At 29.0% G+C, this 27351-nt stretch overlaps 2 protein-coding genes across 24 annotated transcripts in view; one reads left to right on the forward strand and one right to left on the reverse strand.

Annotated features, from left to right (window-relative positions):
* The window catches only part of LOC122632546 (transcription factor 12-like), a 168211-nt gene extending 153842 nt beyond the window's left edge, over positions 1–14369 (forward strand). For 21 of the 22 annotated variants that reach the window (XR_006327889.1, XR_006327890.1, XR_006327887.1 and 18 more), the window contains one exon: positions 1–1581. This exon is cut by the window's left edge. The gene's annotated coding sequence lies outside the window, so the exon portion shown is untranslated. Of the gene's footprint in view, positions 1582–13679 lie in introns of those variants that run through there. The other variant, XM_043819458.1, reaches the window with a different exon arrangement.
* LOC122632549 (ATP-binding cassette sub-family G member 1-like) lies at positions 6405–16475 on the reverse strand. Of its 2 annotated transcripts, XM_043819470.1 has the most exons (3): positions 16197–16475; positions 15855–15928; positions 6405–9199 (listed from the first exon to the last, which is right to left on the reverse strand). In XM_043819470.1, the coding sequence occupies exon 3, from the start codon at positions 8646–8648 to the stop codon at positions 6831–6833; it is 1818 nt and encodes a 605-aa protein (XP_043675405.1). In that variant the 5' UTR covers positions 8649–9199; positions 15855–15928; positions 16197–16475; the 3' UTR covers positions 6405–6830. The 2 variants fall into 2 exon arrangements, with proteins under 2 accessions (XP_043675405.1, XP_043675404.1); XM_043819469.1 differs by lacking the exon at positions 16197–16475 and having other exon boundaries at positions 15855–15994.
* Positions 16476–27351: the final 10876 nt, after the last annotated feature.

Below are 27351 nucleotides of genomic sequence, written 5' to 3' on the forward strand. Positions count from 1 at the left end.
AATTCACTATACTTACATAGATTTCATTTTGAAGTCGACTGAAAAAAGTTTTTTTCTTTTTTTAAATTCTTTTTTTTTTAAGTTCCTTTTTTTATTTCTTTTTTTTTTATTTCTTTTTTTTTCGAAACTCTAAAGAATACGTGGATTATAAGTTTTCATGTTTTATAAAATAAATTCGAATGTTTTCGACGTAAAGATTTTTTATACATTGACTACAGAAATTATTGAGAACAGAATTTATACAGAAAGATATTTCTGTATAAGAAAAAAAGAAAAAAAAAAAGAAAAAAAAGCAAAAAAAGCCAAAAAAAAAGTTAAATGAAGACAAATCGAGATCAATGTTAAATGTAGTTATAATCAGTGTTGGAGCATGTCAATTGGTGTTAAATTGGCGTCTTCCGTTTATTCCACTGTTATTATGACTAGTATAAATGTATGTGAGCAAATTTGCTAATACATTATAAAATTAAAATGTTTACAAAATTTTCGATACAATACTGACATTATCTTTGTTAATAGGAAACCACAATCAATTAGTTAAATACAACGCAGGTTTTCCTATCTCGTATTTAATAAAAGAATGTATGCAGTTTGTATTATAAATTATTTTATTAGATAAATTCTTTATTTCACATAAATCATTACATGGATCTGAGTGGATCGTAAATGAATCGAACCGAACCGAATTGAACCGAACCAAACCGAACAGAATCGAATAGAATCGAGTCGAATTAGAGCTGAACGTTAGATTTTTCAAATAAAATGGATACGCATCTTATTTCGAGGTTTAAAAAAAGGGAAAAAAAAAAGAAAAGAGACATTTTCCAACGAATCAAAAGATCGAAACTCAGCATATTCAATTTATTTGATTCGATTAACGACATGATCATCATTTGACTCGATTATTTAGCTCGAAGGAAACCAACGATTTGCTCGGATTTAATTAGGCATTTTATATAATGTTATTAATGTATGTATTGTAGCTCGTTTAATATCTTTAACTGCAGAAAAAGAAAGAGAAATCTGTGTATATGTTCTTGTTACATGTATCTTCTGCAAATCGAAACTGCAAGGAAAATGAAAAAAAAGAAAAATGTTTTAATCCATGTATCATATATACTTAATCGTTTATATAGAACTTATTTGTAAAATATATCTTTTTCACAATGAAACACTCGCCGATGGTCGTTCAATAATGACAATTAAAAAGAGAAGTCTTATCGTGGTAGATTGAAAGGTATTTTCTACCAATCCAAATATTCTACCTCTGTCTCGATAATTCTAACGAGATTTCGTTAGGAAAATGCAAAGACAATATTAGAACTTGCAAACGATTACCTGTTAGAACTGATTGTTCAAATATGAATGAGTTCAATGAGAATGGGTTACGTTGTGAAAACGTATGATACATTGTTTGCCAAAATGTTGTACGATGTATAGAGTGGCGCTAATTTTGCATATCTGTCGTGTAACCATACTATGCTTTCATGTGAAAAACATGTCTTTAATATACTTAAACGGGGCATCTTACGTAGTGGAGAGAACGAAATGTGTAAATAAAATTTTTTTTTTATATATATATATATATATATATATATACACACATATATACACATATATATATATATATAAATATATATATATATATATAAATAATTTCTTTGCAAACTAATATTTTATACCAATAATTATTATTAAACATAGCTGACACAAGCTGCATCCCACGAATTAGAAAAACAATAAATCGTTCGCGTTCCTTTGGCGAGATTATGCACTGGCCACTGTCCATAGATTTATTGGTATTACATGGAGCTGAGTACAAGTTTGTAAAGATCTATCTTATATATATGGTGTTTTTGTGTAAGAAATGTTGTCATGCTTTTGACAAATTTCTTTATTGAATCGATGAGGTTTATACTTGGTGTGTATAGATCTTCCTCATGAAACGAAAGAAAACAAAAAAAAAAAAAAACCGTAAGGTTTATTACGTACTTATGTGCTATAATTGGCTACGATCGACGAGATGATAGAATTTGTAAAAATATTGTTATTATCTTTAACTCTTTCTTTTATATTTATGAAGGGAAAAAAAAGAAAGGCCCTTAGGACCTTACATTCAAATTAATGCAAAATAAGATTTATTTTATCTTATATATTAGTTGGACTTATTGTCGAACGACGATTTCTTTTTTTCTTTTCTTTTCTCTTTTTTTTTTGTTTGTTACTTTTTTTTTTTTTTTTTTTCTCTTTGCTTTTCCTTTTATCGCATAACGAACGAATGCATAATTGAAAAGTTATTTACAAAGTTAACGTGTTAAGAGAGGCTCCACTCTGTATATTCTATACGTCGATTATTTACAGATTAATCTCTATAAGATTTATATAAGAGAGACAGGAATTAATTATTTCTCATAAGAATTTAAAATAGTTCGGAAATAACGAAATACGAATTATTCTTCGAAATTATGAAACTTTTACTTGAATAGATGAGACTGTAATGAGAAATACGGTATCTACGTTTGTTCAATCTCTCCGAGTGAAGCATATCATTATAGTTTTTCGTTTGTACAATAAATGTAAAAAGTTTCAATCGAGTCGATAACAATCTTTATGATTAAAAATCTGCGTGCGAGGGACGAGTTTTGAGAGGGAGAAGTGTTTGATTTATTAGGAATAATTTTAATTACTTCGATAATTACAATTATAAAATGAAGTGTTCTTTGTCGATTTTAAGTCGAAATATAAACGAGAAGTGAGGGAAAGGAGAGTGGGATGCGAATGAAAAGAAAGAATGTGAGTTGAAAATGAGAGTATATGGAAGAAGAGGAAGATAGGAAGAAGAGGGTGCATATGTTAATAATTTTGGCACCGTGTAGCGAAGAACGAAACGAAAACAACGCTCTGCCAATTCCACGAGTTCAAAATGCGTTCCCTATCATGATATGTATGATTCCTTTTAAAATGAATGTACCTTCCTTACTTTTCTTATAGTCCAAAGTAATTAATGTCTGTATGGAATGACTATTTCAAGCCAAATTAAATCTTATCTCATGAATTATAAAGTTGTACATTTTGAAAAGTTTCAACGTCGAATCGGAAAACGTTTATTTAGAAAGAAAGATGTGACCAGACGTTTCTTTTTTTTGTTTTTCTTCTTTTTTTCTCTTTCTGTTTTTTGCTTTTACTTTTTGTTTTTATTTTCTTTTTTTTTTTCTTTTTACGTTCTAATGGATCATTCCTCAGATGGCCTAATGATGGTGAAAGAAGTCGTTTGGCTTGAGACGCGAATGATCAATCATGGACTCGTGTATATATAAATTATATATATAAATTATATATATAAATTATATATATATTTCTTTTCTTTCAAAATATAGATTATCTTCTTCGGTGTAATCAAGTTAATGGCGTTTATAACAATTCGTTAAATCAGAGATTTATTATTATTATTATTATTATAAGAACAGAACTTTTATCATCGAAAAAAGGTTTAAAATCAAACGTTTTATTCCGATCGAAAAGAACTCGCACAACCTCGCTCCAATTTGAATTGTTAATATTCATTTTTATCAATTCGATGAAAACATCGTTAATTTAACTGGACCTCTCGCCGTAAGCAGTTTTCGCATGAATTGAGAAATACTAATATTAAGAATTAGAATAAATTGACGATTAAGTAATCATTGGCAACACGAACTCACATTATGTGAGGGTCTATGTATAACCGAACGATAAAACGCCTAAAAGAATGAAGTCAATGTTTGCGTGATACTGGCTGATAAGCATTGGTTAAACGAAATCATGTGTCGTACGTACGTGACAGCGGCCGTAAAAATATTAACATACACCAGTTGTCATTGGTTGAGCGTTAAGATGAAACAAAAAGAAAAAGAGAAAAGAAGAAAAAGAAATAGATTTATCTTAGAGAAAAATGGGAGATAAAAATATGCCTATAGATTGCGAGGTGGAGAAAGAAAAACAGAGAAAGAGAGAGAAAGAGAGAAAGTTAATAAATTGTACATTGTGCGAGCTAAAAGGGAACTACAGAACGAACAAAGAATAAGATGACAACGTAACACACACACACATACACACACACACACACTATATATACATACATATATACATACATACATCACACATACATCATACATACATCGTACATACGTACATACGTATATACATACATCGTACATACGTACATACGTATATACATACATCATATATACATCATACATACATACATCATACATACATGTACATGCATACGTGTACATACGTATGTATTACACACTTATACAATATAAATACATCAAGGGAAGTCTAAGTACAATACACTTGTACTCGCGAAAGGTAATCGTGTAAGATAATAACGACAATAAATAGCTCGTAAGCCAGTGTAAGGTAGGCACCTGTCGATAGTTTTAGTTAGATAGTCAAAGTGAAGGAATACGAGGCTTCAGAGTGCATGCATTCGCTCGAAATTTTAATGAATGAAACGAATTAAATTCATTTCTTTTTCTTTTTCAATCGATACGGTCTTACATATGTATATTTTATTTGTTGATTTGTTAAATATCGAAAAGAATAAATCATCTTCGTCGTCGACGAGTTATTAAATAGATAAAAGAAGAAACAGGCAAAAAAAAAAAACATTAAAATATAAACGATGTATATCATAAAGAGACGAAGCGAACGATTAGTAGATTTGTCGCGATAAAAGAATTCATCGATTATTTTCTTTCCTGGGATCTTATCTTTTTTTTTAATTTTTTTTTTTTCTTTTTTTCCGTTTTCGTCTTTCTTTTTCTTATTCTCCATTCGTAATTGATCAAGTAGATGATAAGAAACGAACAAGAGAGAGAGAGAGAGAGAAAGAAAGAGAGAGAGAGAGGGAGAGAGAGAGAGAGAGAAAGAGAGAGAGAAAGAGAGAGAGAGAGAGAGGGAGAGAGATAACGATCGATTTATCGATGTCAGCAAGAAAGTCGTGCGACACCAATTTTCCTTTGCGAACAGAACGATTATCGATGGATATAATATTGTATAATTATGATAGATATATAAGCTTATTGTATGATATGTAATTAAATTTGCACGTAAGAGATAAAACGTAGCTCGTAAAGTCAGCTCGTATGAATGATCGTTAGGGATATTGGATCGACCTCCATGACGTATGCGTATGCGTCTGCAAAGAGGAATTTGCGATTATTATGGATAATTAACGAATCACGAGGGGAAAAAGAGAGAAAGAAGAAAAGAGGAAACAAAACTAATATTATTTGAAAGGATGAGCGTAGCGAGAAAGAGTGAGAGTGAAAAAAGTGTATTGATTGAGAAAGAAAGGAAGAAAGAAAGAAAGAAAGAAAGAAAGAAAGAAAGAAGGAAAGAAGGAAAGAAGGAAAGAAGGAAAGAAGGAAAGAAGGAAAGAAAGAAAGAAAGAAAGAAAAAGAAAGAAAGAAAGAAGGAAAGAAAGATAGATAGAAAGAAAGAAAGAAAGAAAGAAAGAAAGAAATGTATAATTATCGCTAGTAATATTATTATCTCTAATAACATAATAAATGTGCCATCTTTTCCATAATCATTAGCGTTAAATGACTTTTTTCGATTACTTCGCTACCACCCCACGTAGTGACCTTCTTTCTCAAAGATGGAAATGTATATTTTTATGTAATGTATAGCATGTAATAGTTAATCTTCAATATTTGCGTACTGCTGTCTTTGTTTTTTTTTTTTCTTTTCTTCTCTCTTTTTTTTCTTCTCTTTTTTCTTTTCTTTTCCATTTTTTTTTTCTCTTTCTCATACGTAATTTTTCATTTGTGCATTTATTGTAATACTTTCAGTATTAACGTCGACACAAGATTATTTCATTTTTATTAGACGTTTTCTTTTCTTTTACAATACGTATATCTCGTTGTAAATTTTTGTTTCATTACATGTCATTCTTTATAAGTACTATTATACGAATTTAGATGGTAGAATAGTTTTAATGTAAATTTTGATCTTATCAAAAAAAGAAAAAGGATATCATGTGATCATCATATCCGTATATCGATTGAATGTTTCTCAACTTTAAAACACGTTCATGTTAGATGTTCATAAAGAAAAAAACCAAAAAAATGCCAAAGGAAAAAAAAAAAATGAAATGTATACAAGGAACATGTATGATCTACATATATCCGTATTTAACATATCGTATCTATATTTATAATGTAACATCAATTGAAGTGTTTTACGTTGATCGTACACTTCTTTTTTTTTTCAAGTTTTCTTTTTCTTTTTTTTTTTATTTCTTTTTTCATTTCCTTTTATTTCTCTTCTCTTATAATCCAGGTGAAATTAATTAATTTTCTTCTGTCCTTTTTTCTTATTTTGTTCTTTATTTATAAATATTGAAAATACGCGGATATAATTTATCGAAATAATATTAATTTTATTATTAACAATTAATCATACAGAGAATAAGTTATAATAACATTTTAATGTCGTTATAATAATATTTTACACCGCGTATATCGATGTTGAATGGAACGTAGAAGAATTTAACGATTGATCGAGTTTCTTACAATGTATTAATAATTATTCATAAAAGATCGACCGTTTCGTGTTTAGTTTTCTTGATAATCGATAAATCCGAGATTTCATTCTATAATATGATATTCGCGGATCGATATATTTTGTTTTAATAAATTGTTCTCGAAAGTATATGAAAGCGAATTCGATCGTATATCAAGAAGATCGATAGCAAACTATGTGAATAATTATGCGAATAATATTAAAAGAAAAAAGACGAAAAAAAAGACACTTTTCTGTTTAGAAGCAAACTATTCGTTTCAAGCTATCATTAAATTTCGTTTCAATGTGTAATAAGCGACGATTCGATAAAAAAGAAAATTGATAATCAGAATAATAACGTCGAACCAATATTTCGTATTAGTCATTCCCAGTTCTATAAAAACCATTTGAGGTATACGGAAATGACAATATGTGAGATCAGGACAATCAAGTTTTTCACGATTATATCCGTATAACGATTGTACTAAACCCTCTAAAGCGTATCTCATGTAATTTAAGTAACTAAAGTAATAGAGGTATTTTGGCATGTGATTGAAAAAAATGAAGAAACCCGCGAGTATTATAAACATTGAAAAGATGATGACACTTAGAAAGGTACCGTTCACGGGATTGAGCAAAGTACCGATAACAAGCCCAAAGCTATCAGCGATGAGCATTATCAGGACAAAGATTCCAAAGAACATGAGGAATCTATCCCAGTCGAGCGGTTGATTGCTGAGAAAATATGAAATGGAACAGTAAATGAAAGAGAATAATAGCTGGATAGGTATATTAGCTATTAGCAAAGCGAGATAGTAAGTCCTTAGTTGATACCAATTATTAAATCGTTCTTTTTTCAACATTGCCATTTCCAAAGGAAATTTTAATACGGCCGGCATCATGCTGGTGTAACAAAGATAAATTATACTGACCATAATGAAACTGATATTACTGATAGTTTTGTTACTATCCATACCAGCGTTATCAAAGAACAAACCGAGAAATAGACCTACGGAAAAGTGAACTAATAATTTGAGATAACTTAATGTCCAGTCTCTATAGAATTGTACGAAGCAGCGATTGAGTAAAATCCAAAATCTTGTAAATTCGGAAGGTGTGTTTATCATAACGGTAGTTTTCTCTTCTTTTTTAGAATCTTTAATGCCATTGTCATCGATTATCAAGTGATTTTTCAACGACGATTTTGCTCGCCAGATTGTTTTGTTATTCTCAATCGCTGCTACGAGCTGATCATTGAAATTTCCGTATTCGTTGCTAACGATCTCCAACATATAATCCGCGGGATTATGATATTTTGGACAGTGTAGACCTAATTGGGCAAAGTAATCAATTGTGTTTTTAGCAGCTCCTTCGTACATGCAACGTCCATCAGCTAACAAATAAACGTGATCAAACATCATGTAAATAACAGCACTAGGTTGATGGATTGTGCAGATTATCGTTCTACCGCCTTTTGCTAGTTTCTGAAGCATTGTCACGCATTGAAGAGAAGAAGAGGAATCCAAACCGGTTGTAGGCTCGTCTAGAAACATTACTGGAGGATTATCAACGAGTTCCAATGCGATGCTCAATCTCTTTTTCTGTCCGCCGCTTAATTTGTTCGTACGCGTATTTTTGGTATGTATCAAATCCAAGGTATCTAAAATATCATCAATTAGAATCTGTTTGGCCTTTCTATTTAGATTATTACCCAACTTCAAATTTGTCGATATTATCATCGTTTCATTCACTGTGAATAAATTAGGAAGCTGATCTTCCTGTAATATGTAACAGGAATATTTCTTATATTCGTTCCAGGTCTCATTATTTCCTTTATTACTGAGGTAGTTTATCTTGCCTTTCATGCTCTTGTCTTGTTTAAATCCTGTCAGTATGTTCAACAACGTTGACTTGCCAGCTCCTGACGGACCCATAATAGCGGTCAAATTACCCGATTTGAATAAACCGTTGATACCTTTGAGAATTTGCTTTTTTGAACCGCGAAATCCATCTTGAACTTCGTATACCAAATCGACAAATTGAATGTCTATTAATTTTGTCTTCGACGGATTCGATAACACCGAACGGTTATACATTGTTAAATGACCTTTCTTGTACTTCTTGTCTCGTTTTGCTTCCCTTTCTTCTTTTCTCTCTCTCTATTTTTTCTCCGACTATTTAGTAAAGTGTTTTACACGCATTGATTTCCCACGTTGACATTACCTTTCTTTGAAGACTTATAAAGAAGTATCTCTTCTACTTCGGTTTTCTTGTATTTTTCATAGTTTTCTTCGAAGTGAATAGATACATTTGTATGTATCGTTTTTTATGACGTTTCAGAAGTTGTGTATCAACAAATCAAATGCTAATTAGTAACATTTGCAATTCAGTTATATTCAAACGGTGACTTATTAATGTCTCCTGCTGCATGCGTTTATCTATTTTTATTTTTAACCTTAGCTTTTTATATTTTTCTTATATGTATATATATATATATATCTTTTTTTTATTTTTGTTTAACATCGACATGAAACGATACTTATCACTTTTATCTTTTTCATATAATTCATCTTCTTTCTAATCCTTATTTAACTGCACGTTGTGTGTCTTTTCGAAATTTCACATTCTTATTCTGTCTCTCGAACACCTGAAAAACATGGTGACATTATTAATTGTTGGGATCGTAAGCATCAAGGGAAAAAAAAATAATTATCAATTAACAATTATTCTTATGACAGACAATTATTAACGTAAACAAAAAAGAAAGGAAAGAGATAAGATAGTTGAGTAAGAATTAATATTAGATTTGTGATACGAAGAAATAATGGTTTGCATCTATCTATTTATTCATTTATACACAATGATTGCAGTAAAAAATACGATATTAGAAAGTGTATAATTATTGAAATATTTATCGAAAAGTTTGGATCAACTATTTCGATTCATCGTGAGGACATTTACATATGTACTACATACTTTCGATGTACGTCGGTTATATTTATAATTTTCATGTATAGGTATGTGCATAGGTGTGTGCTTAGTTACGTATGCACATATGTGACGTAACAGAAACTTAGAAATTTTGTAATAATCTTGATACTACAACATGTATCATGATTTCGCAAGTATTTAAATTTATTAGCAAGGGTGTCAAATAAGAAATTCTATAGAGACATTATTACGACATTGTCATGGTTAATCATTATTTTTAATTAAATTCAAATTGATTTTTAATAATTACCCATCAATTAACATTTTTATTCTGACACTTCATTATAATACTGTTTTTATTATGACATTTTATTATTGATTACGATATCTTTATACTATTTATATCAAAGAAATTGATTTGTAATTATAAAAAGTAAAAGAAAGAAGAAAGTGAAAAAATAGTTTATTATTTGATGTTTATAGTTTGCTTAATCAATAATATATACGACGTACGAAGCATTTATTATTTTAAATATTTTTTGTAGAAAATATACGAAGTATCGAGTTAATATTGAATCAATCAATATTTTGCTTTTTCATTCTCTTTCATCATTTATACGTTATAAATGAAATTATTTTTAGTTTACTATGTCCTTGAATTAAATTTCTCCAGAAGAATGTGTAGAAAATAATTAATTATATTCATGATATTTAACAAATACATTCTGAGGTATTCATTATAATAAATTGAAAAATAAGTAATATCGACATTTCTGTTATTTTATATTTAAGTAAGGGCCACTATATCCAGATAATATCTGTTAATGAAAAATAGTATTATTATAATAGTATATCCGTTGATAGAAAATAGTATTATTAACAGTATTATCTATAACACGATATATTCGTATGATGTCCGTTAATAAAAATCAAATGAATGAAATAATTAAACAATTCAATAAGAAAGGTCTATGGAATCGAAAATTATTCTAATGTATATTCAATTCAATATGATAAAAAAAGAAAGAAAAAATAAACGAAATGAAAAATTATTTTAACTTTATTAACTTAATTTAGTCATTATTTTAGTTATTTAGTCTTCATGAGATATTTTCAGTTTCTTTGATAAGAAATTATATATAATCAGAATAGTAATGTTATTTGTTGTTGGTTTTACAATTGTGGTAGTAAAACGCGAAACGAGAAGCTGATACGTAATAAATCGCAATTGCTTGTTACAGAATTCATTGTTTTCATCACTTTTATTCTTATCATTATGAGTATGTCTGGTGATGATGAAACAAAAACTGTTACGAGGGTCGTCGCACGGATAACATATGTATGTATATATAAACGGATAGTAATAGTCTTCTATTTCGCATTGATCTTACATATTTCGTTAAATAAATTTCAACGCATGTATGTATCTATTTTTCGATTCGCGGAATCGTAGCGTTCTCGTCATTATCAACACGTTTCGTCATAGTTTCCTCCTTTTTCATATAATTTTTTATTTTCCTTTCTAATCATTACGTACTGCTTATCGCGTTCCTTTTCCTATTATATTAACGAGAAAAATAGTTTATGTTATAATGCCATTTGATCATATAATTATGTACATAATTATACACGTTTAATCATTTTACCAAAATAATTTTGTTATTTTGCAAAACATACAAACGATTTAACAGCAAAATTCGATTAATTACTCTTTCTTTTCTTTTTTTTTTGTCCGAATTTTTTCTCAATTTTAATGCGAAGGACGCGATCTTTATTATCAATTTCTCGTTGTTAAATAAATTGTTTTTATCATTTTTACTTCATTGATACTGAATAATAAATATATAAAATTTCTGAAAGTCATATATTAACGTAATACATTAATTATTAAACATATGACTTTTATGTCATATCTTTCATAATAAATTCTATAATATTTTCTAGCTTGTATATATTTTTATAATCAAATTTAAAAAGAAAATCACAAAAAAAAGAAGAAAGAACAGAAAGTATTTATGCGTTTGTATTATTTTTCTAAATTTTCTTTGACGGAGCTAATTTGGTTTTTGAGCAGGGCACATATTTTCCAATATATTCAATTTTTTTTACGATTAAAACAATTGGTTTCCTTTCAATGTTAGTCGTATCAGAGATTAACAATGTATACTTTGATATATTTTCTTTTTTTTTTGTTGTTTCATTTATTAATCATATATCGCTACGATCTAATAAAATTTCATTTTTAAACTTTCCTGCACCATCATAAGAAATAATTCAAAAGAAGAATTCAAAAGAAACATTTCAAAGGTTTACAGGAATAAAAGATCATGAAACTGGTTTTGATATTTTTACTTATTTTTACGAAACCAGTCTTGCGTTCTCAGGAAAAATGCTTCAAGTTTTATTTCAGTATCACGTTAATTTGTTTAATATCTTCGTCACTGATACGTGTAATCATAATAAAACATTGTCTGAAATAACATTTGACACATACTGTTTTTTATTTATAAAGTCTAATAAAATTATTCAAGTAGTTTAATCACATGCGTTGGCAATTTTTTTGCTGGCACATGTGACAAACGCATGAAAAAGAATTTGCAACGAAACTGATACTTGAACTTGATATTGAATTGTTTATAAAATGTGCACGTAATGATACAGAATGAATTTGAAAGCATCAAAAAAACTATAACGAAACTGATACTTGAGATTGATATTGAATTGTTTATAAAATGTGTACGTAATGATACAGAATGAATTTGAACGTATCAAAAAAATTACAACAAAACTGATACTTGAGATCGATATTGAATTGTTTATAAAATGTGTACGTAATGATACAGAATGAATTTGAATGATTATAAATGTTGTGTAACATATTAACAAAAGTATAAAGTATTAAATGTTAAATGTCTAAATTAAAATTGAAAAACATTAAAATGTATAAAACATTTTATGATATTAATAATTTTATTGCTATCAATATTTTATTGATAGTTAACATTGTATTGATAGCAAGCATTTTATTGATATCAATAATTCTTTTTGATCTAGTGATACATTTCAAAATTTCTTTCTTTACATAATTTAACTGAAGAAACCTTTTTCATTCACATTATATAATTTCTTTTTTGAGATTTTTAAATATCTATAAGAAACAATACTAATAAATAAATTTTGTCTCTTCGTAATGGATCTCGTTACGAAGAAGATAAAATTTATGAAATCTTTCCAATAAACCCGTCGGTAATATTTATTTAAAAGAATATATTTAATATACTAACTCATTCTAGTCCTCTGTTCTTTATCATATGTAATTGTAGGATATTTCTAAACTATACTTGAAACTTTATCGATAACATATCATTATGAAACGACGTGATGTGCACGTGTTTTACATTTTTGTAATAAAATGGTCAATAATTATCGTGAAGTGCAAGTAATTCCAGAACAGAAGAATTAAGTGATTAAGAGTTAATTATTATTGTTATCATATTTCGAGTGTTATTTTACATGCGTGTTGCGTACATTCAAGAACGATGATATTTTATAGGAAAAAGAAATTTTCGAATGTTGGTGTTTCGAAGTTTTCTAAAAGAAAAAGAAATTCCACGTAAAGAAAGTTTCTTTTTATTAACTTGTTAATTTTATCATTAGAAATTCGAAAAGAAAAATAGCCACCTGTTCATTTCATTGCATCTTGTTTATCAGAAAGAAAAAAAAAAGAAAACACTGTTTCACTTTATTTCATTGCGTTAATTTTTACACTATTATTTTAAATCTTTTTATTTTGCAGATAAAATATGTTTAAACGATAACGTGTTTGAAATGGTAATATATAAACCATGATCGTTCAAGTGTGAAATATTCTTAAAAAATGATAAACTTACTATATCTGTAAACGAACATTGCAATTCGATGATCTGTAATTAACGAAGATCACCGAAGGATTTCTATCTGTTTGTTCTTTGTATGTTAGAAAAATATAATTGGTAACCATGAACCTCGAAGAGTTCTTCAAGAACTTGTCCGAGTTGATGTACCAGTTAACCTTGTGAATCAGTATTAAAACTGAATATGGAAGAGAGAAAGGAACTATTTTCCTGAGTCAAGAAAATATATGTATTTAAATTAAGATCTATATTTCTTAAAAAGTTAATTTGGTATTTCATTTAATATTTTGTTCATATTGTTAGTTAAAATTGGACCTTGACCTGAACTACAAACGACCTTGAAAATTGAAAAAATGAAGAAAGGAGAAGGAAAAGGAAGAAAAAGTAATAAAATTTATGACCTTGCTTTCATTAAGATACGAATTTAAAAGAGAGAGAGTGAAAAATGGCCACTGGTTCATTTCATTGCATTTCGTTTATCCGAAAGAAAAACAAAAGAAACACTGTTTCAATTTATTTCATTGCGTTAATTTTCAAACTATTATTATGAATCTTTTTATTTTGCAGGTAAAATATGTTTAGACGATAACGTGTTTGAAATGGTAATATATTTGAGAATGATTTAAAAAAAGAAGAGATAAAAATATCAATTTAACATTTTCTTCTCCTTAATTTCTTAACACAACATTTATTAACATTTATTTGGTCTGTCTTATAGTGAAGACTAACATCTGTGATTAAATCATTATGTGTATTCTTTCCTATCTCTTCTTTTTTCTTTTATTCATAATCAGATGTAAAATGATAACTAGTTATTTATTAACGAGTCATTGAGGTTAATTATGGCTTATAACGATAAAAGTAATTACTTTAAAATATTTTTAATATTCGAAAATCAATATATATTAAACGATATTGCTCAGTGGATGTTTCTGTTGATTCATCTCTCAAAAATTATGTTCGATCTATTGTTACGAAAGAAAAGAAATCGAATATTTCGTATTCGTATTCTCATTTTATTGATTTAACAATTTAAAATTGAATTACTGAAATGAAACATACATGAAAAAAACAAAATATTAATTATGTTTGTAAAATCGATGATGGTTAAGAAAAAAGATGGATCGAAATTAATTTCATTTGACGATAGTTAAAATTTATATATACGATATTTTGGAATAATTAAAAAAAAGAAATAACTAGTTTCTAACCAGTTCGGTTATTTTTCGATTTACGTACGTGTTATTTATAAATAATTCCATCAGTATGTAATATTTCATTGACAGAACTAACTGACACATTGAAGGAAATTTATCGAATATTTTTCCTTTAAAAACTTCTTCTTTTTACTTACCGATGAATAATATATTATAATTAAGATAATAACTTGTGGATAACGATATTCATCATGGAAAATTCATCTGACGTTTTTCAAAGACTTTCTATTTTTTAATCTCGTTATTAAATGATTTTTATTATCTTATGTAACGAGATTAATTTTAATCATGCGTTGAGAAAATTATTTTACAAAAAAATGGAAAAAGAAAGAAAATGAGATAAATGTTACATTACCATGATAATGATAAGACAGGAGAAAGCAATTTTCGATTAATGAAACGTTTAATATTTTGTTACAATCGAAGGCCATATTATATATTATTTAATACATTAGTAAAATATATAAGGAACAAATTGTTTAAAGAAACGATGTATGTGTATTAGATGTATTATTCACTTTAGATGTCATTTGATGTCATATATATAAATATACATACATTCATACATATATATATATATATATATATATATATATATATATATACACACAGGATGAGGCATCTAACTTGATCACCTCGAATAATTTCTGAATTATATGCTGTATAAAACATTATTTCTGCATTTCTACTTTTTTTGTGATTATCTTTCTTATCAGTCATTAATTAACAGTTCAAGGACAAACAATGTTTTTATACTTTTTTACTTGTAAATTCTTTCAAAGAACATGTCACAAAAAAAGTAACGTATTGCAGATAAAAAAACAAAATAGACCTTCAATCTCCTGTACGTCTTCACTTATAAACAAGTTATGTATACCACATAATGTCCTTTTTGATACTATATAATCTCTGTAGAAATATTTTTTTGTTTTACAAACGTATACTTTAAAAGTTATTCGAGGTGATCAAATTAAGTGTTTCATCCGATATACGTATGTAGTATTTCGATCGATGGGAAATGTTAAATTAAATGTTTTAAATTAAATGAATGGAACAAAAATTTTATGTTGACAAAATTGAACATGTGTAATCAATATGTATATATATATATATATATATATATATATATATATACATACATATATGTGTTTGTATGTGTATATGTATCGATGGAATTATCTCGAGGGGAAGAAAAAAACAAAAAATTTTTTAATTCAAACAAAATATGATGAGTTAACGAAATATAAAATTGAGAAAATACCTTTCTTTGTGGAACAGATTTCTCGATGTTTTACTTGAGGAAGATTATTTGAGAGTATACGTTTGTATTTTTTCCTTTGTTAATTCACACAATAGAACAGGAACATGAAAAAAAGAAAAAAAAGGGAGAACGACGAAATAAATAAAAGAAAGTAAATAATATGGATGTATGGATATGTATGTGTATAGAAAGAGAGAGAGAGAGAGAGAGAGAGAGAGAGAGAGAGAGAGAGAGAGAGAGACAGAGACAGAGATAGAGACAGAGATAGAGGAAAAGAAAAATGATTAAATTTCGTTTAAATTCAAGGGTTGTCACTAAGAATGATGAACGTCGGTCACTCACGAGCGCGATCGCGATTCCTTAAGAATCGTGTGTGTTTGCTCGCACGTTTCTCAGCGGAGACAAGCAAGCGAATGTCTGCGTACATTCGACGAACTCTGCTTCTTCCCGCGAAAAATCGGACGAAAGACACGACCGTTCGCGACTGTTTACGAACAAGCTAGCTCTTAGTCGAAGCGTCTTACGTATTTATTGATATTTCTGTTCAATCTCTACCTCGAGTCTATACCAATCAAATTGTCAACTAACATATTCAATAAAACATGTTTTTCCTGTGACTCATATTTTATTTTGTTCTATACCTTTACTATTTACTATATTTGTTATATTTAATTAATCAATAAAAAATAAGGAAAGAGAAAGAGATAGAGAGAGAGAGAGAGAGAGAGAGAGTAAATTTTTAACGAAGTACTCTTTTCTTAAATTTTTTAACAAAAAAAAAAAAAAACGACCACGTATCCGTCTTTTCATTCTCAATATGATTTAAAAATATTCAATGACATTTTTATTTTATTTATGGAAAATTATTCTTTTTTCTTTTTATTTCTATATTTTACATAAAACTATCAAAACGTCGCAATAAAATAAAATAAAGAATGTGAGAATATCTGAATTTTAAATTTACTTAAAATAAAACAAGGAACGTGAGAAAGTTTTAATTTTTAATAGAAATATATTAATTTTAATAGATATCTCAAAAATATTTTTCAAGATATTTTTCAACGGTATCGGAAAAGCTTATAAGATATAAATGATAATTATTATCAAATGTTAAAAAGTATTTTTATTTTGTGCTTTACGTCGATAGAAAATCATATCAGAACGATTCATTTATAGAAATATTTATATGTTCCTTGGCACGCTTTGTTTAATTTATTAGCACATATTTATGTATGCAAATATCTAATGTATATATTTCTTCTAGATGTTTTATAAACATGTGGTTAATACGAACAAAAAGTTATGATGCAAAAGATAAAAAGTATTGTGAAAAAATGTCTTGAAAGTAACCATTTGATTCATCTTACTATTCTTGAAAATACGATCAATTAATTGTACAAAATACTTTTTTCCTTCTTATTTATCGTATTTTTTATTTTGATCAATAAACAAGAATAATTTCATTTCTCGATGTCGATCTTAATTGAAAAAAAATGTCTGTTTTAAAAGCAGAATGTATTAATTTGTTTACCCATATATATATGAGATGCATATATATGAATATTGATTTACATGATTAAAAGTATTTACTGCACGAGATCTATTCGATTTAGATAATTCATACTCGTGAATTTTAATTTAAATTGCGTAAATGATTACGAAATCGGACTTGATTCATATAAATTACATTTATCATTTTTAAATGCGAAATAAAAAGTCAAGAACAATTAATTATTCATTATTTTTGCAGTTAATCAGTAAAAACATCTGTTTTATAGATAAAATTTGAAAGAACATATGACATTAAATAGATATACGTACGTAATTACTTTCATTTGCAATGATTGTAATAAGAGAAATTTAATTTATATTTTTAATTTGGCTTTAATTTGATTTACAACATTTGTAAAAGGAAAATAAAAATAACATTCTTAGATAAATGTCAATGTTAATTTCCAAAAACGGATTAAAATTTTCATCCTTGGTTATATTCATTCGAATCATGCTAATTGAATATATTCGTCCTTTAATTTTTAATTTTATTTTTTTATCATCAAAATTATTTAAAATACTTACGCTATTAGTTTTAAATGACTCGTTCCTCATATATATATATATTATTTTCTATTTATTCGATAGTTTTAATGTTACTAAAAAATATATATACATATTAAAAGTAAAATTTAATATAAAGATAATGGAACTAATTATCATAGTTTTCTACGTATTATAAATAATCGATATAAAACGTATATAAGATATTGATTTTTCTTGTTTTTCTTTATTTCTTTTCTTTCTTATTGCATAACATAACAATACAAAAAGAAATATTTCAGAAAGATCGTTCGTATTTCTCAGATATTACAACAAGACTTATTTGTTGATACTGTAGATTTTTTTTCTCGTTGTTATAATATAGCAGATAGTAATAAAAGTGTACATAGTAATTCATCTTCTATCGGAACACGGAGAAATTGATAAATACAAATTATTAATTATGAAGTCTAGACGAACGAGTCTCCATTTATTAGTCAAATCATTTATGTTTGTTATAATTATAAGTTTTTCATATATGATACAGTATGTTTCCTTCAAAGAATTAGAATATGAAAATGTGATATTGGTCGACGCTTACGTTTATTTTTATTACGTTTAACAGAATTTTTATAGCGTTAATAGATCATTATTTAGTATTTTTTCATATCGGAAAATAAACTGTTCCCATCTCCTTACTGATCTTGATTTTTTTTTTCATTTACTATTTTTATAATAAATAAAAAAAGTTTATATATATTTTCTTTTGATTTTTACAAAAAAAAATATAGAGAGAGGAAGAGGAAAAAGAGAGAGGGAAAGAGAGAGGGAAAGAGAGAGAGAGAGAGAGAGAGAGAAATTTATTCTTTTTACTTGTATTAATTTACAACAAATCTTTTATATTAATTGCCATCGATCAATGTCTGATCGTTTCCTTGCTCGGCGAATGTCCATTATTATCTATTCACGGAAGTAGATATAACGTATGCATTTATAGGATTGATCAAGTTACCTCTTATGCAATCTGTGCTATATGAAAGGTTCTCATTATACGACATGATTTTTACGTAATTCAGAAATCTTTTATTCTTGGTCGTTACGCAAATAAACCTATGCAATTGCCATCGTCTTATAACTGAAAATAATAAAGAAACGTAGATATGTACCTATGTTCCCATTGTTTGTTTTCTTTTCTTCGTTCGTTGATTCAATGACAAGACTTTTTCTTTACATTTGAAATATTTATAAAAATATTCAATTTGAGGAAATTATAAGATAAATAAAATGACATTGACGAACATATAGATTTTTTATTATTACATATTTTATATAGATTGGTGATGCGTAACTATTTAATTCATAATAGAAAAAAGATGGATAGTTATTTAATATAATATTATATTATTTTATTAAAAACAGAGTTGAAAAAAATGTAGTCTCTTAAACCTTCGCTGATAGGACCTTGTACCTTCGTGGAATAATGGTGCTTCGGTAAAGTAGTATATCGTTTGTATCGACACAGTTTGCTGGAATATTTAAATGTTAAAATTAAAAGAAAAAAGAATAGAATATTTGCGAAATTGTTAACAATAATAACACAGTGTTTTATTTGATTCTATTGAATCGATTAAAATATATTTGTTTTATTTAATAAATTAGTATTATATTGATAGGATAAAATTCAATTGAAATAAGTTAATTTATATCGTTAAAAATTCATATGATCAAAATAGAATATAGTTCTTCTCCATTAAATTTTATTATACTTATGATTGAACGATAAATAATGATAAAAACTTATTTCAAACTCGAAATTCGTTGTAATCCTTGGACATACCAGTAGATGGTTCTCGTATACCTTTAAAAGAGGTAACGTTCTTGAAAATTCCAAACGTCGAAATATAACTAATTAACATTCATTACAATTTCAGATCAAACATCCCAAATATTTATCCTATTTTATTCGTTAATAATACAACGTTAAACGAATAAATTTGAAAATTTAACTGAAATATACTTTAATCACTTTTATCGCCGTTCTATATTTAATATTTATTTTATATATTACCGTATATGCATCCAATGATAAAATCGAAGTCATTGCAAATCGGAGAACACGTGTAATTACAAAGAATAAATGGGAGATATAATTAGCTTCATTAATTCTACAAATTATACAGTTAATTAAATCCGGAGCAAAATGATGCGCGATACGAAAAAATAAACGAGAAATAGAGAAAGAGGAACAAAAAAGAAAGAAGAAGAAAAAAAGAAAGAAAGAAAGAAACGTTTTGTAATTTATAAAAATGCAAAAGAAAAAAAAAAAAAAAGATGCAGAGAAATCAATTAAAAAGCAGACTTTAAACTCTTTCATTCGTAAATGAATCTTCTGAAAGAAGTGTAACGTCTTCCCCCGTGTACCGAAGAGATTATCGATCCTACCTTTTTCTTTCTTCTTGCTCCGAGGGCCAAGCTCGTTCATTCAGTCGTAGGAGGAGGGGAGATGGTGTCAAGAGTGAGAGAGGGGTTAGTCGTGGTAGTGGACTAAGGGGGTGGACGAGGGGTATCGCTCGAGCGACGGTTGGGTACGGAATTAAAGATGGCGGTACTTTTTCCATTGTCTCACCCCCAGCGAATTCTTTCTCTTTTGCTCTACCACTCCTCTACCCCTCTTTATCCCCTTTGCTCTTCCGTCGTCTACCTTCTTATCGAGGTTGCCGGCGACGTAGTAGAAAAATGGGTTGGGCTATTCAATGCCATCGACAGGATGGCTCTCGATTTCTTCAAAATGTCGGTATATCTCTCTATGAACGGATGGATACTGTAAAAATGAAAGAAATGAAAAGCAAAAAAAAAAAGAAAAAGAAAGAGAATATTTCTTTTTCCTCCTTCTTGGGAAACTGTGATAATTTTTGGTTAAAATGTAAACAAGTAAGTTTAGACTAAGTCGCGGTTAAAATAACCGGAGGATTATTTTCTACTCTGTCTCTGTCTATCTTTCTCTCCTTCTCTCTTTGTCTCTTTCTATTTCTCTCTCTCTCTCTCTCTCTCTCTCTGTTTCTCTCTGTCTCTTTCTAATTTCTCAGAAAATTCTCTGGTACGAAGTTATTCGATGTCGGAAAAGAGGTATTATTTTTCCCTCTTAATGCCTCACTAGGTATTGACCGACTAACATCGCAGTATTTACGCTGTGCCTCCAACTCGAGTTTCTTCGAGTCGGAGAAAATGCTCGTCTTTGTTTTTATTGCTCGAACGGTGAAGGAGAAGGAGGTAGAGGCAGTGAGTCGAAAGGATAGAAAGAAGGGAGAAGGAGAAGAAGAAGGAGAAGGAGGAGGAAGAGGAGGAGGAGGAGGAGGAGGAGGAGGAGGTTGGGAGGTGGGTTGAAAGGAGGCTACAAGGGGTTGGAAGGAAAAAGAGACAAGAGAGCGGAGAAACGAGCCGGGGTATAAGAACAGAAGGAGGAAAAGGAGGAAAGGAAAAGCAAATGAGAGCTTGTGTTCTCTCTCTCGTTTACTCTTTTTCTCTCTTTCTCTTTTCAGAAGGATGGGGCTAGTAATGCGAAAGGTATGCAAGAAATCGCGAGTCCGCTTCCACTCTTCACCTCTCCCTGCCTATCACCCTCCACCATCTCCACCACCACCAGCAACACCACCCCCTACCCACCTTCTACTTCTCCCTACCCACTCCCCACATCCAACTCCTTTCCACCTTTTCCATTTCCGCAGACTTTTCTGAGCAGCGTCGAAGCAAAAACTTCAAGCGAATCCTTCTGACCGTAAAAGAAAATGACGCTTAAAAAGGAAGAAAATAAAAGAGCGATGAAGAAGACGCGCGCGCGGACTCGCGAGAGAAACAGAGAGAGAAAAAGAAAGAGAGAGCGAGGGAGAGAAAGAAGCAGAGAGAGAGAGAGAGAGAGAGAGAGAGAGAGAGAGAGAGAGGAGAAAGGAAAAAGAAACTGTTTCTCTCTCACGTCAGAATCGAACACGTTCGCATTCTGTTTAAATGCGCGCTTTCAATTCGTTCGATGAATGCGCTCAATCCTCGTTTTAACGAGTTTCTGCCTAATCAAGATAATTGAGATACTACCTACTACTTACCTATCTTTCTACTGCCTTTACCGGAACGACCGAGTCTGGGATGCGTTCACGGAAAAGTATAGGTGCCGTTTCGCGTTAACGAAACGCGCAAATTTACGAAGTTCCGTCAGAATTATTCGTTAATGGTAAAGATCTCATCTCTTTTTGGTATAGAGCTTTTGTACGAGACTTTATCGTGTAGGAGAATCAAAATTATATAGTGAATAAAATTATATTGAGTTTTATATTAAATACTTTTTTTAAGTGTTCTTTCATATATGAAATATTGTATACATATATATATTTTTTCTTTAATTTATTATATTAATTTATATATATATATGTGTGTGTGTATATATATATATAGCACCATTGTAATTACAGAATCATTTATTATAACTAAAAAAATTGAGTTCATTTAAATATATTATATATATATATATATATATATATATATATATATATAATGATGCTATAAATATACCGGTATTACTTGACCCGTATTTCCTCGTAGTAGTTCATTAATATTATAGGACGAGACAAAAGTTTCTTTAGTTATTTTAAAAATCGATTACGACTCCTTTTCGAGACTTTTTAAGTTAAATATTTTATTTTTTTAGACTGTAGAAGACTACAAGTCTAGGAACTTCTTTACAATTTGAAAAAAAATAAGTCGAAAGTGTTACGAAGAAGAGTAATCGATTTTTAAAATCACTTAGAAATTTTTGTTTTATTCTGTATAAGAAAAAAAAAATTTAACCCAAATCGATTTAAAATTTTGGTTTAATTTGTATAGATTACCGAATATTCAAAAAACAGCGTTACAAATTTTGACCTCGGAAAGATTTTGAGATAAATTGTTGAAATAAATTATTCGATTTCAAGGACATATTGTTTTTTTATCATGCCATTTATTGTTTTTTATCTGATAGAAAGTTTCAAGGTTATTTTAAAATCCACTTGGTTTTTTAAATAGTAACCTATATTATCTATAATGACGATAAAACAAATAATCTTCGTAAAAATGAATAATTTTTATTTGAAATATTTTTCGATCCATCTTCAATTTTTTCAAATATTTAACAAAAATATCTTTATACTTTTGCAAGTTAAAAACGTCAATAACCAGTAGCTTTCGAGGAAAGATATAAGAGATAAAAATAATTTATTTTAATCAAGTAAGTATCATTTTTATTATTATCTGTGTGTGAAACACGATATGTTTAATCAGCATATTCATTATCTCTTCTCATTATTTCTTTTCATACCAATCTATGTATGTGCATGTTAGTGTGATCGTAAATGTCAAAGCGTATAAATAAACAAATCTAAGAAATTCGCGAACGATAGATGATATATTTCTCGAGAAACATAAACATATTGCATCTCTCGTAATTTTCCTTAAAAATTGTTGAGACATTACGTTAAATATTTCGAAAAATTGTGCGATGAATAAACAAATCTATTAACAAAAAATGACGTCTTTGTCTTTTTTTACGAATAATACGTGCAATCGCATCATTATAAATGGCGTAGGTTATTGTTTACAAAAACGAAATTGATCTTAAAACCTTGAACCAAATAAAAAACAATGAATGACACAATAATATCCCCTTGAAATCATATAAAATTAGTCCGAACAATTTTTCATATTACGAAACGTTACTACGATAACAAAATAAAAATTATGTCGCGTTTTATTTCGAACACCAGTTATATTATTATCATAATGGATCAAAGAAAGTTGCATATGAACAAATAAGCGGTTTGTTTGCCGATAGGCTTAGTACAGAGTTCAAAACATTAACATAACTACTGATATTTAATCGGTAATTTGAATAGAATGTCCTTTGAGCTATTACTACTACAAGATCTTCTTTTTTTAATTTATGCGTATCTAAGTATGTATCCAGAAGAAAAAAAGATAACGATATAACGTCATCAAAGTGTTGATCAATTGAGATTATGCATACTCATTATCATTTGACATTTCTTCTTTTGTATTTTTAAAGTTTCTTTAGAGAGATTAGTATTGTTAAGGAAGACGAGCTCAAATGTTCTTACTTTTTTTGTTATTATCGTTGCAACAACTCATTCGAAAAGATATATATATCCGTTCTCTTCTGTGGAGTTTTAAATCATCTTAAAGTAGAAAGAACTTGATAGAAAGATGAGAAAAGAGAGAAAAAGTGTGTGTGTGTGTGTGTGTGTGTGTGAGAAAGAGAGAGAGAGAAAGAAAAAAATTTTATAGGATCGTGTTTCATTGGAATAGGAAACAAACAAAAGGACAGAGTCGCGACTTGTTCTATAAATTCGATTCGTGGCTGGGAGGTAGAATATATGCATTCGAGAGAAGTACGACGAGTTCTCTCGAATTTAGATAATTTAATGATCCCGCAAATGAGACGAAACGCGTAATTACACGAGTGAGCCGAAGGCTTTCCATCCAGGATGGAATTTAATTAATTCACATCGAGTCGCCTGATCGTACGATCACGATCGAGAGGATATTAAATTACGTCGTGGATGTGCGTGTACCACGATGCTCTACGTTAGCCTCTATGCAAATACAATATTATCCGTTCCACGACTGCTCAACTGGCGTATGTGATTTTGTACTCGGTTGGGAACACACGTCGACCTTACCACAAATGCACGTATCTGTATACACGCTTAATTTGTATTTCAAATTTTATCTCCTCAATTCTCATATATTTTATTCATATATATTTATCAACTCAATATATTTATTTTATTATATTATTCCTTACCTCGATTATTAGATCAATTATCAGTTCTAATGAATGCATCCAATGAGCTCTTACTAACGTTTTTAAGGTCGATGTTATATTATATAAAAGAGACAACAAAAAAATAGAAGGTAAAAGAAAAAGAAGGAAAAAAAAACAACAATAACAACGAGACGTGACATGAAAAAACCATCACGATGTTAAATTACAACTTCGTCGTAAACAACACAAAATTGTAGCTCTTAGAAGAGAAACAATAAGATAGTTTATTATTTATGGATTAATTGATTTGCATTGTAATCAAAAAGAAACTGATGCAACAGAATTATGTTAATAATTGTGACATTTTTTTTTGTTCCTTATTTACACTTAACTCTTTTAGTTTCACTCGATTATATTTAATGAATACAAACGTGGAGATCACGTAAACGACTCCTTTATGAATGAAGCTACGAGCTTCTACCAACTACTCGTTCCCGGTAAAACTAAGTAATGCAAACTGCAAGTGAGATAGCTTATGGGATAGGTCGATAGGTAGGTAGATATGTAGGTAGGTAGGTAGGTAGGTAGGTAGGTAGGTATGTAGATGTATTACGCTTAGGGATAACGTGACCACGTGGACCGGCACACGTTTGACCAGTATGTTAATTCGTCTGACCGAGTTTGAGAAAAAAAGAAAAAAAAATTGAAAATAAGAGGAAGGGGACACTTTGAAAAATTCTTACTCGCCGAGGGTAGAATTTTAAGAGCAGCTGCCCCTAACGATCCTTTGTCCGAGATTAACGACAATACCTTCTTTTCTTTATTCTCTTTTTTTTTTTGTTTTGACGATCGATACATAGGAACGTTTTTAACTTATATCTTTAATAAAAATTCAAGTGATAATTTTCAAGGATATCTCTAATAAGATAATTGTCATCTCTCATTAATCCTTTCGTATTTCGTATTATCGTTCGTTTCATGACAAATTATCATTTATATGGACTTTATAAGACAGAGACAGAGAGAGAGAGAGAGAGAGAGAGAGAGAGAGAGAGAGAGAGAGAGAGAGAGAGAAAGAGAGATCGAGTTTGATGATAGTCCAACCAATGAGAGTAGCGCCGGATCGAAATAGTTTTTCAATTTTCACGGACGATTGGTTGCCCTCCGATCGCAATTTTCCCGTCGCTTAGCTTTTCAATTATCTACCAAACGCTTTCACTGTCGTCCTTGTCGTCGTCGTCGTCGCCGTCGTCGACGACGTTGCTTTAAGGTTTCACTTGTACATTGGTATATACGAGAAACGAAATAGAAATGATCATTTTTCGGATATCTTAAAACGAATTGATCATTATCGATCATTAGCTTAAATCTTATAGTTTTCGTTTCGAGATATCGTATGTATTTTCTTTTTCTTTTTTCTCGTATTTTTTCTTTTTTTTTTTTTTTTTTTTTTTTTACAACGTCGAACTATTCCAATAACGCAATTGAAATTCTTATGAAATTTTATTTTACGGCTGTTCTTATCAAATTTTATTTTACGGCCGTTCTAATAATAATTATTAACCACACACATATATGGATATTTGAATATGTGTACGTGTTATTAATATTTGCATCATGCTTTACGAATGCATAATAAATTTTATTGTTATTATTTACGTCCTTGCATAATGATGAATTCGTAAAATATTCGACAGTTAATGACAGTTTATGAGAACATTTGATATCCCGTTAACACCGGTTATTTAAGGATTTTGATAATCATCGTATTATATGTTGTACTTTACTATATTATCAATGTACATTATATTATTTGATAGAAAAAAAAATACACATACATACATACATACATACATACATGCATACATATATACATACATATATATTCTATACTATATATATAATGATATGAAATAACGAAACAAATAAGATCTAAGAGGCATTATTCGTTCGAACGTTTCGTGTCCGTGAAATAATGTCTTGAAAAGGGACAATAGTCTTCTGGATAAATTATGACGTCATAAGGTACCTCGCAGAAAGCAAAAACAAAAGATGACGACGTAGCCAGGGGCGGCCAAGAGAAAATAATAAAAGCTTTTTGATCGTGTCATAAATCTTTCGTGGCTTTGTTTTTACGTCACTTAAAGCTGTTCGGTCTCTTTCTTACTTCCTAAAAAACGTGATCAGTATCCGTGATCGAAACCTTGAGAGATCGCTTTAAAAATTTTTTTTAGATCTCTCTTTTTATTTTTTATATATATATTTTTTTTTCATTCCCGACTGGAGCTTCGTCCTCGATAAAATTTGTCTTTTTATTCCGTTTTCCTTTTTGTTTGTTTCTTTTTTCTTTTTATTTTCATCCGAAGCAACCAATAATTTCTCTTTCTTTTTTTCAAATAATAAATTAATAATACTTTTATTATATTAATAAGGATTTTAAATAATTTTTAAAAATGTTATTTGATTAGTTAATTTCGATTCGTTTTCAACCGACAAGTTACAAGTCTTTTTCTTATTCGAAATATTTCGAATAAATTATCATCGACGTTAGAAGGTAAGGAACGTTTTGTGTAAGGAATAAGTACCTTACCGAAAGGTTACTGGGGCAAGAGTACGAAGGGTTGATAGAAAGAGAGAGAAAGAGAAAAAGAGGAA

This window comes from Vespula pensylvanica, chromosome 10 (assembly GCF_014466175.1).
Source record: "Vespula pensylvanica isolate Volc-1 chromosome 10, ASM1446617v1, whole genome shotgun sequence".
In the NCBI taxonomy this organism is placed as follows: domain Eukaryota; kingdom Metazoa; phylum Arthropoda; class Insecta; order Hymenoptera; family Vespidae; genus Vespula; species Vespula pensylvanica.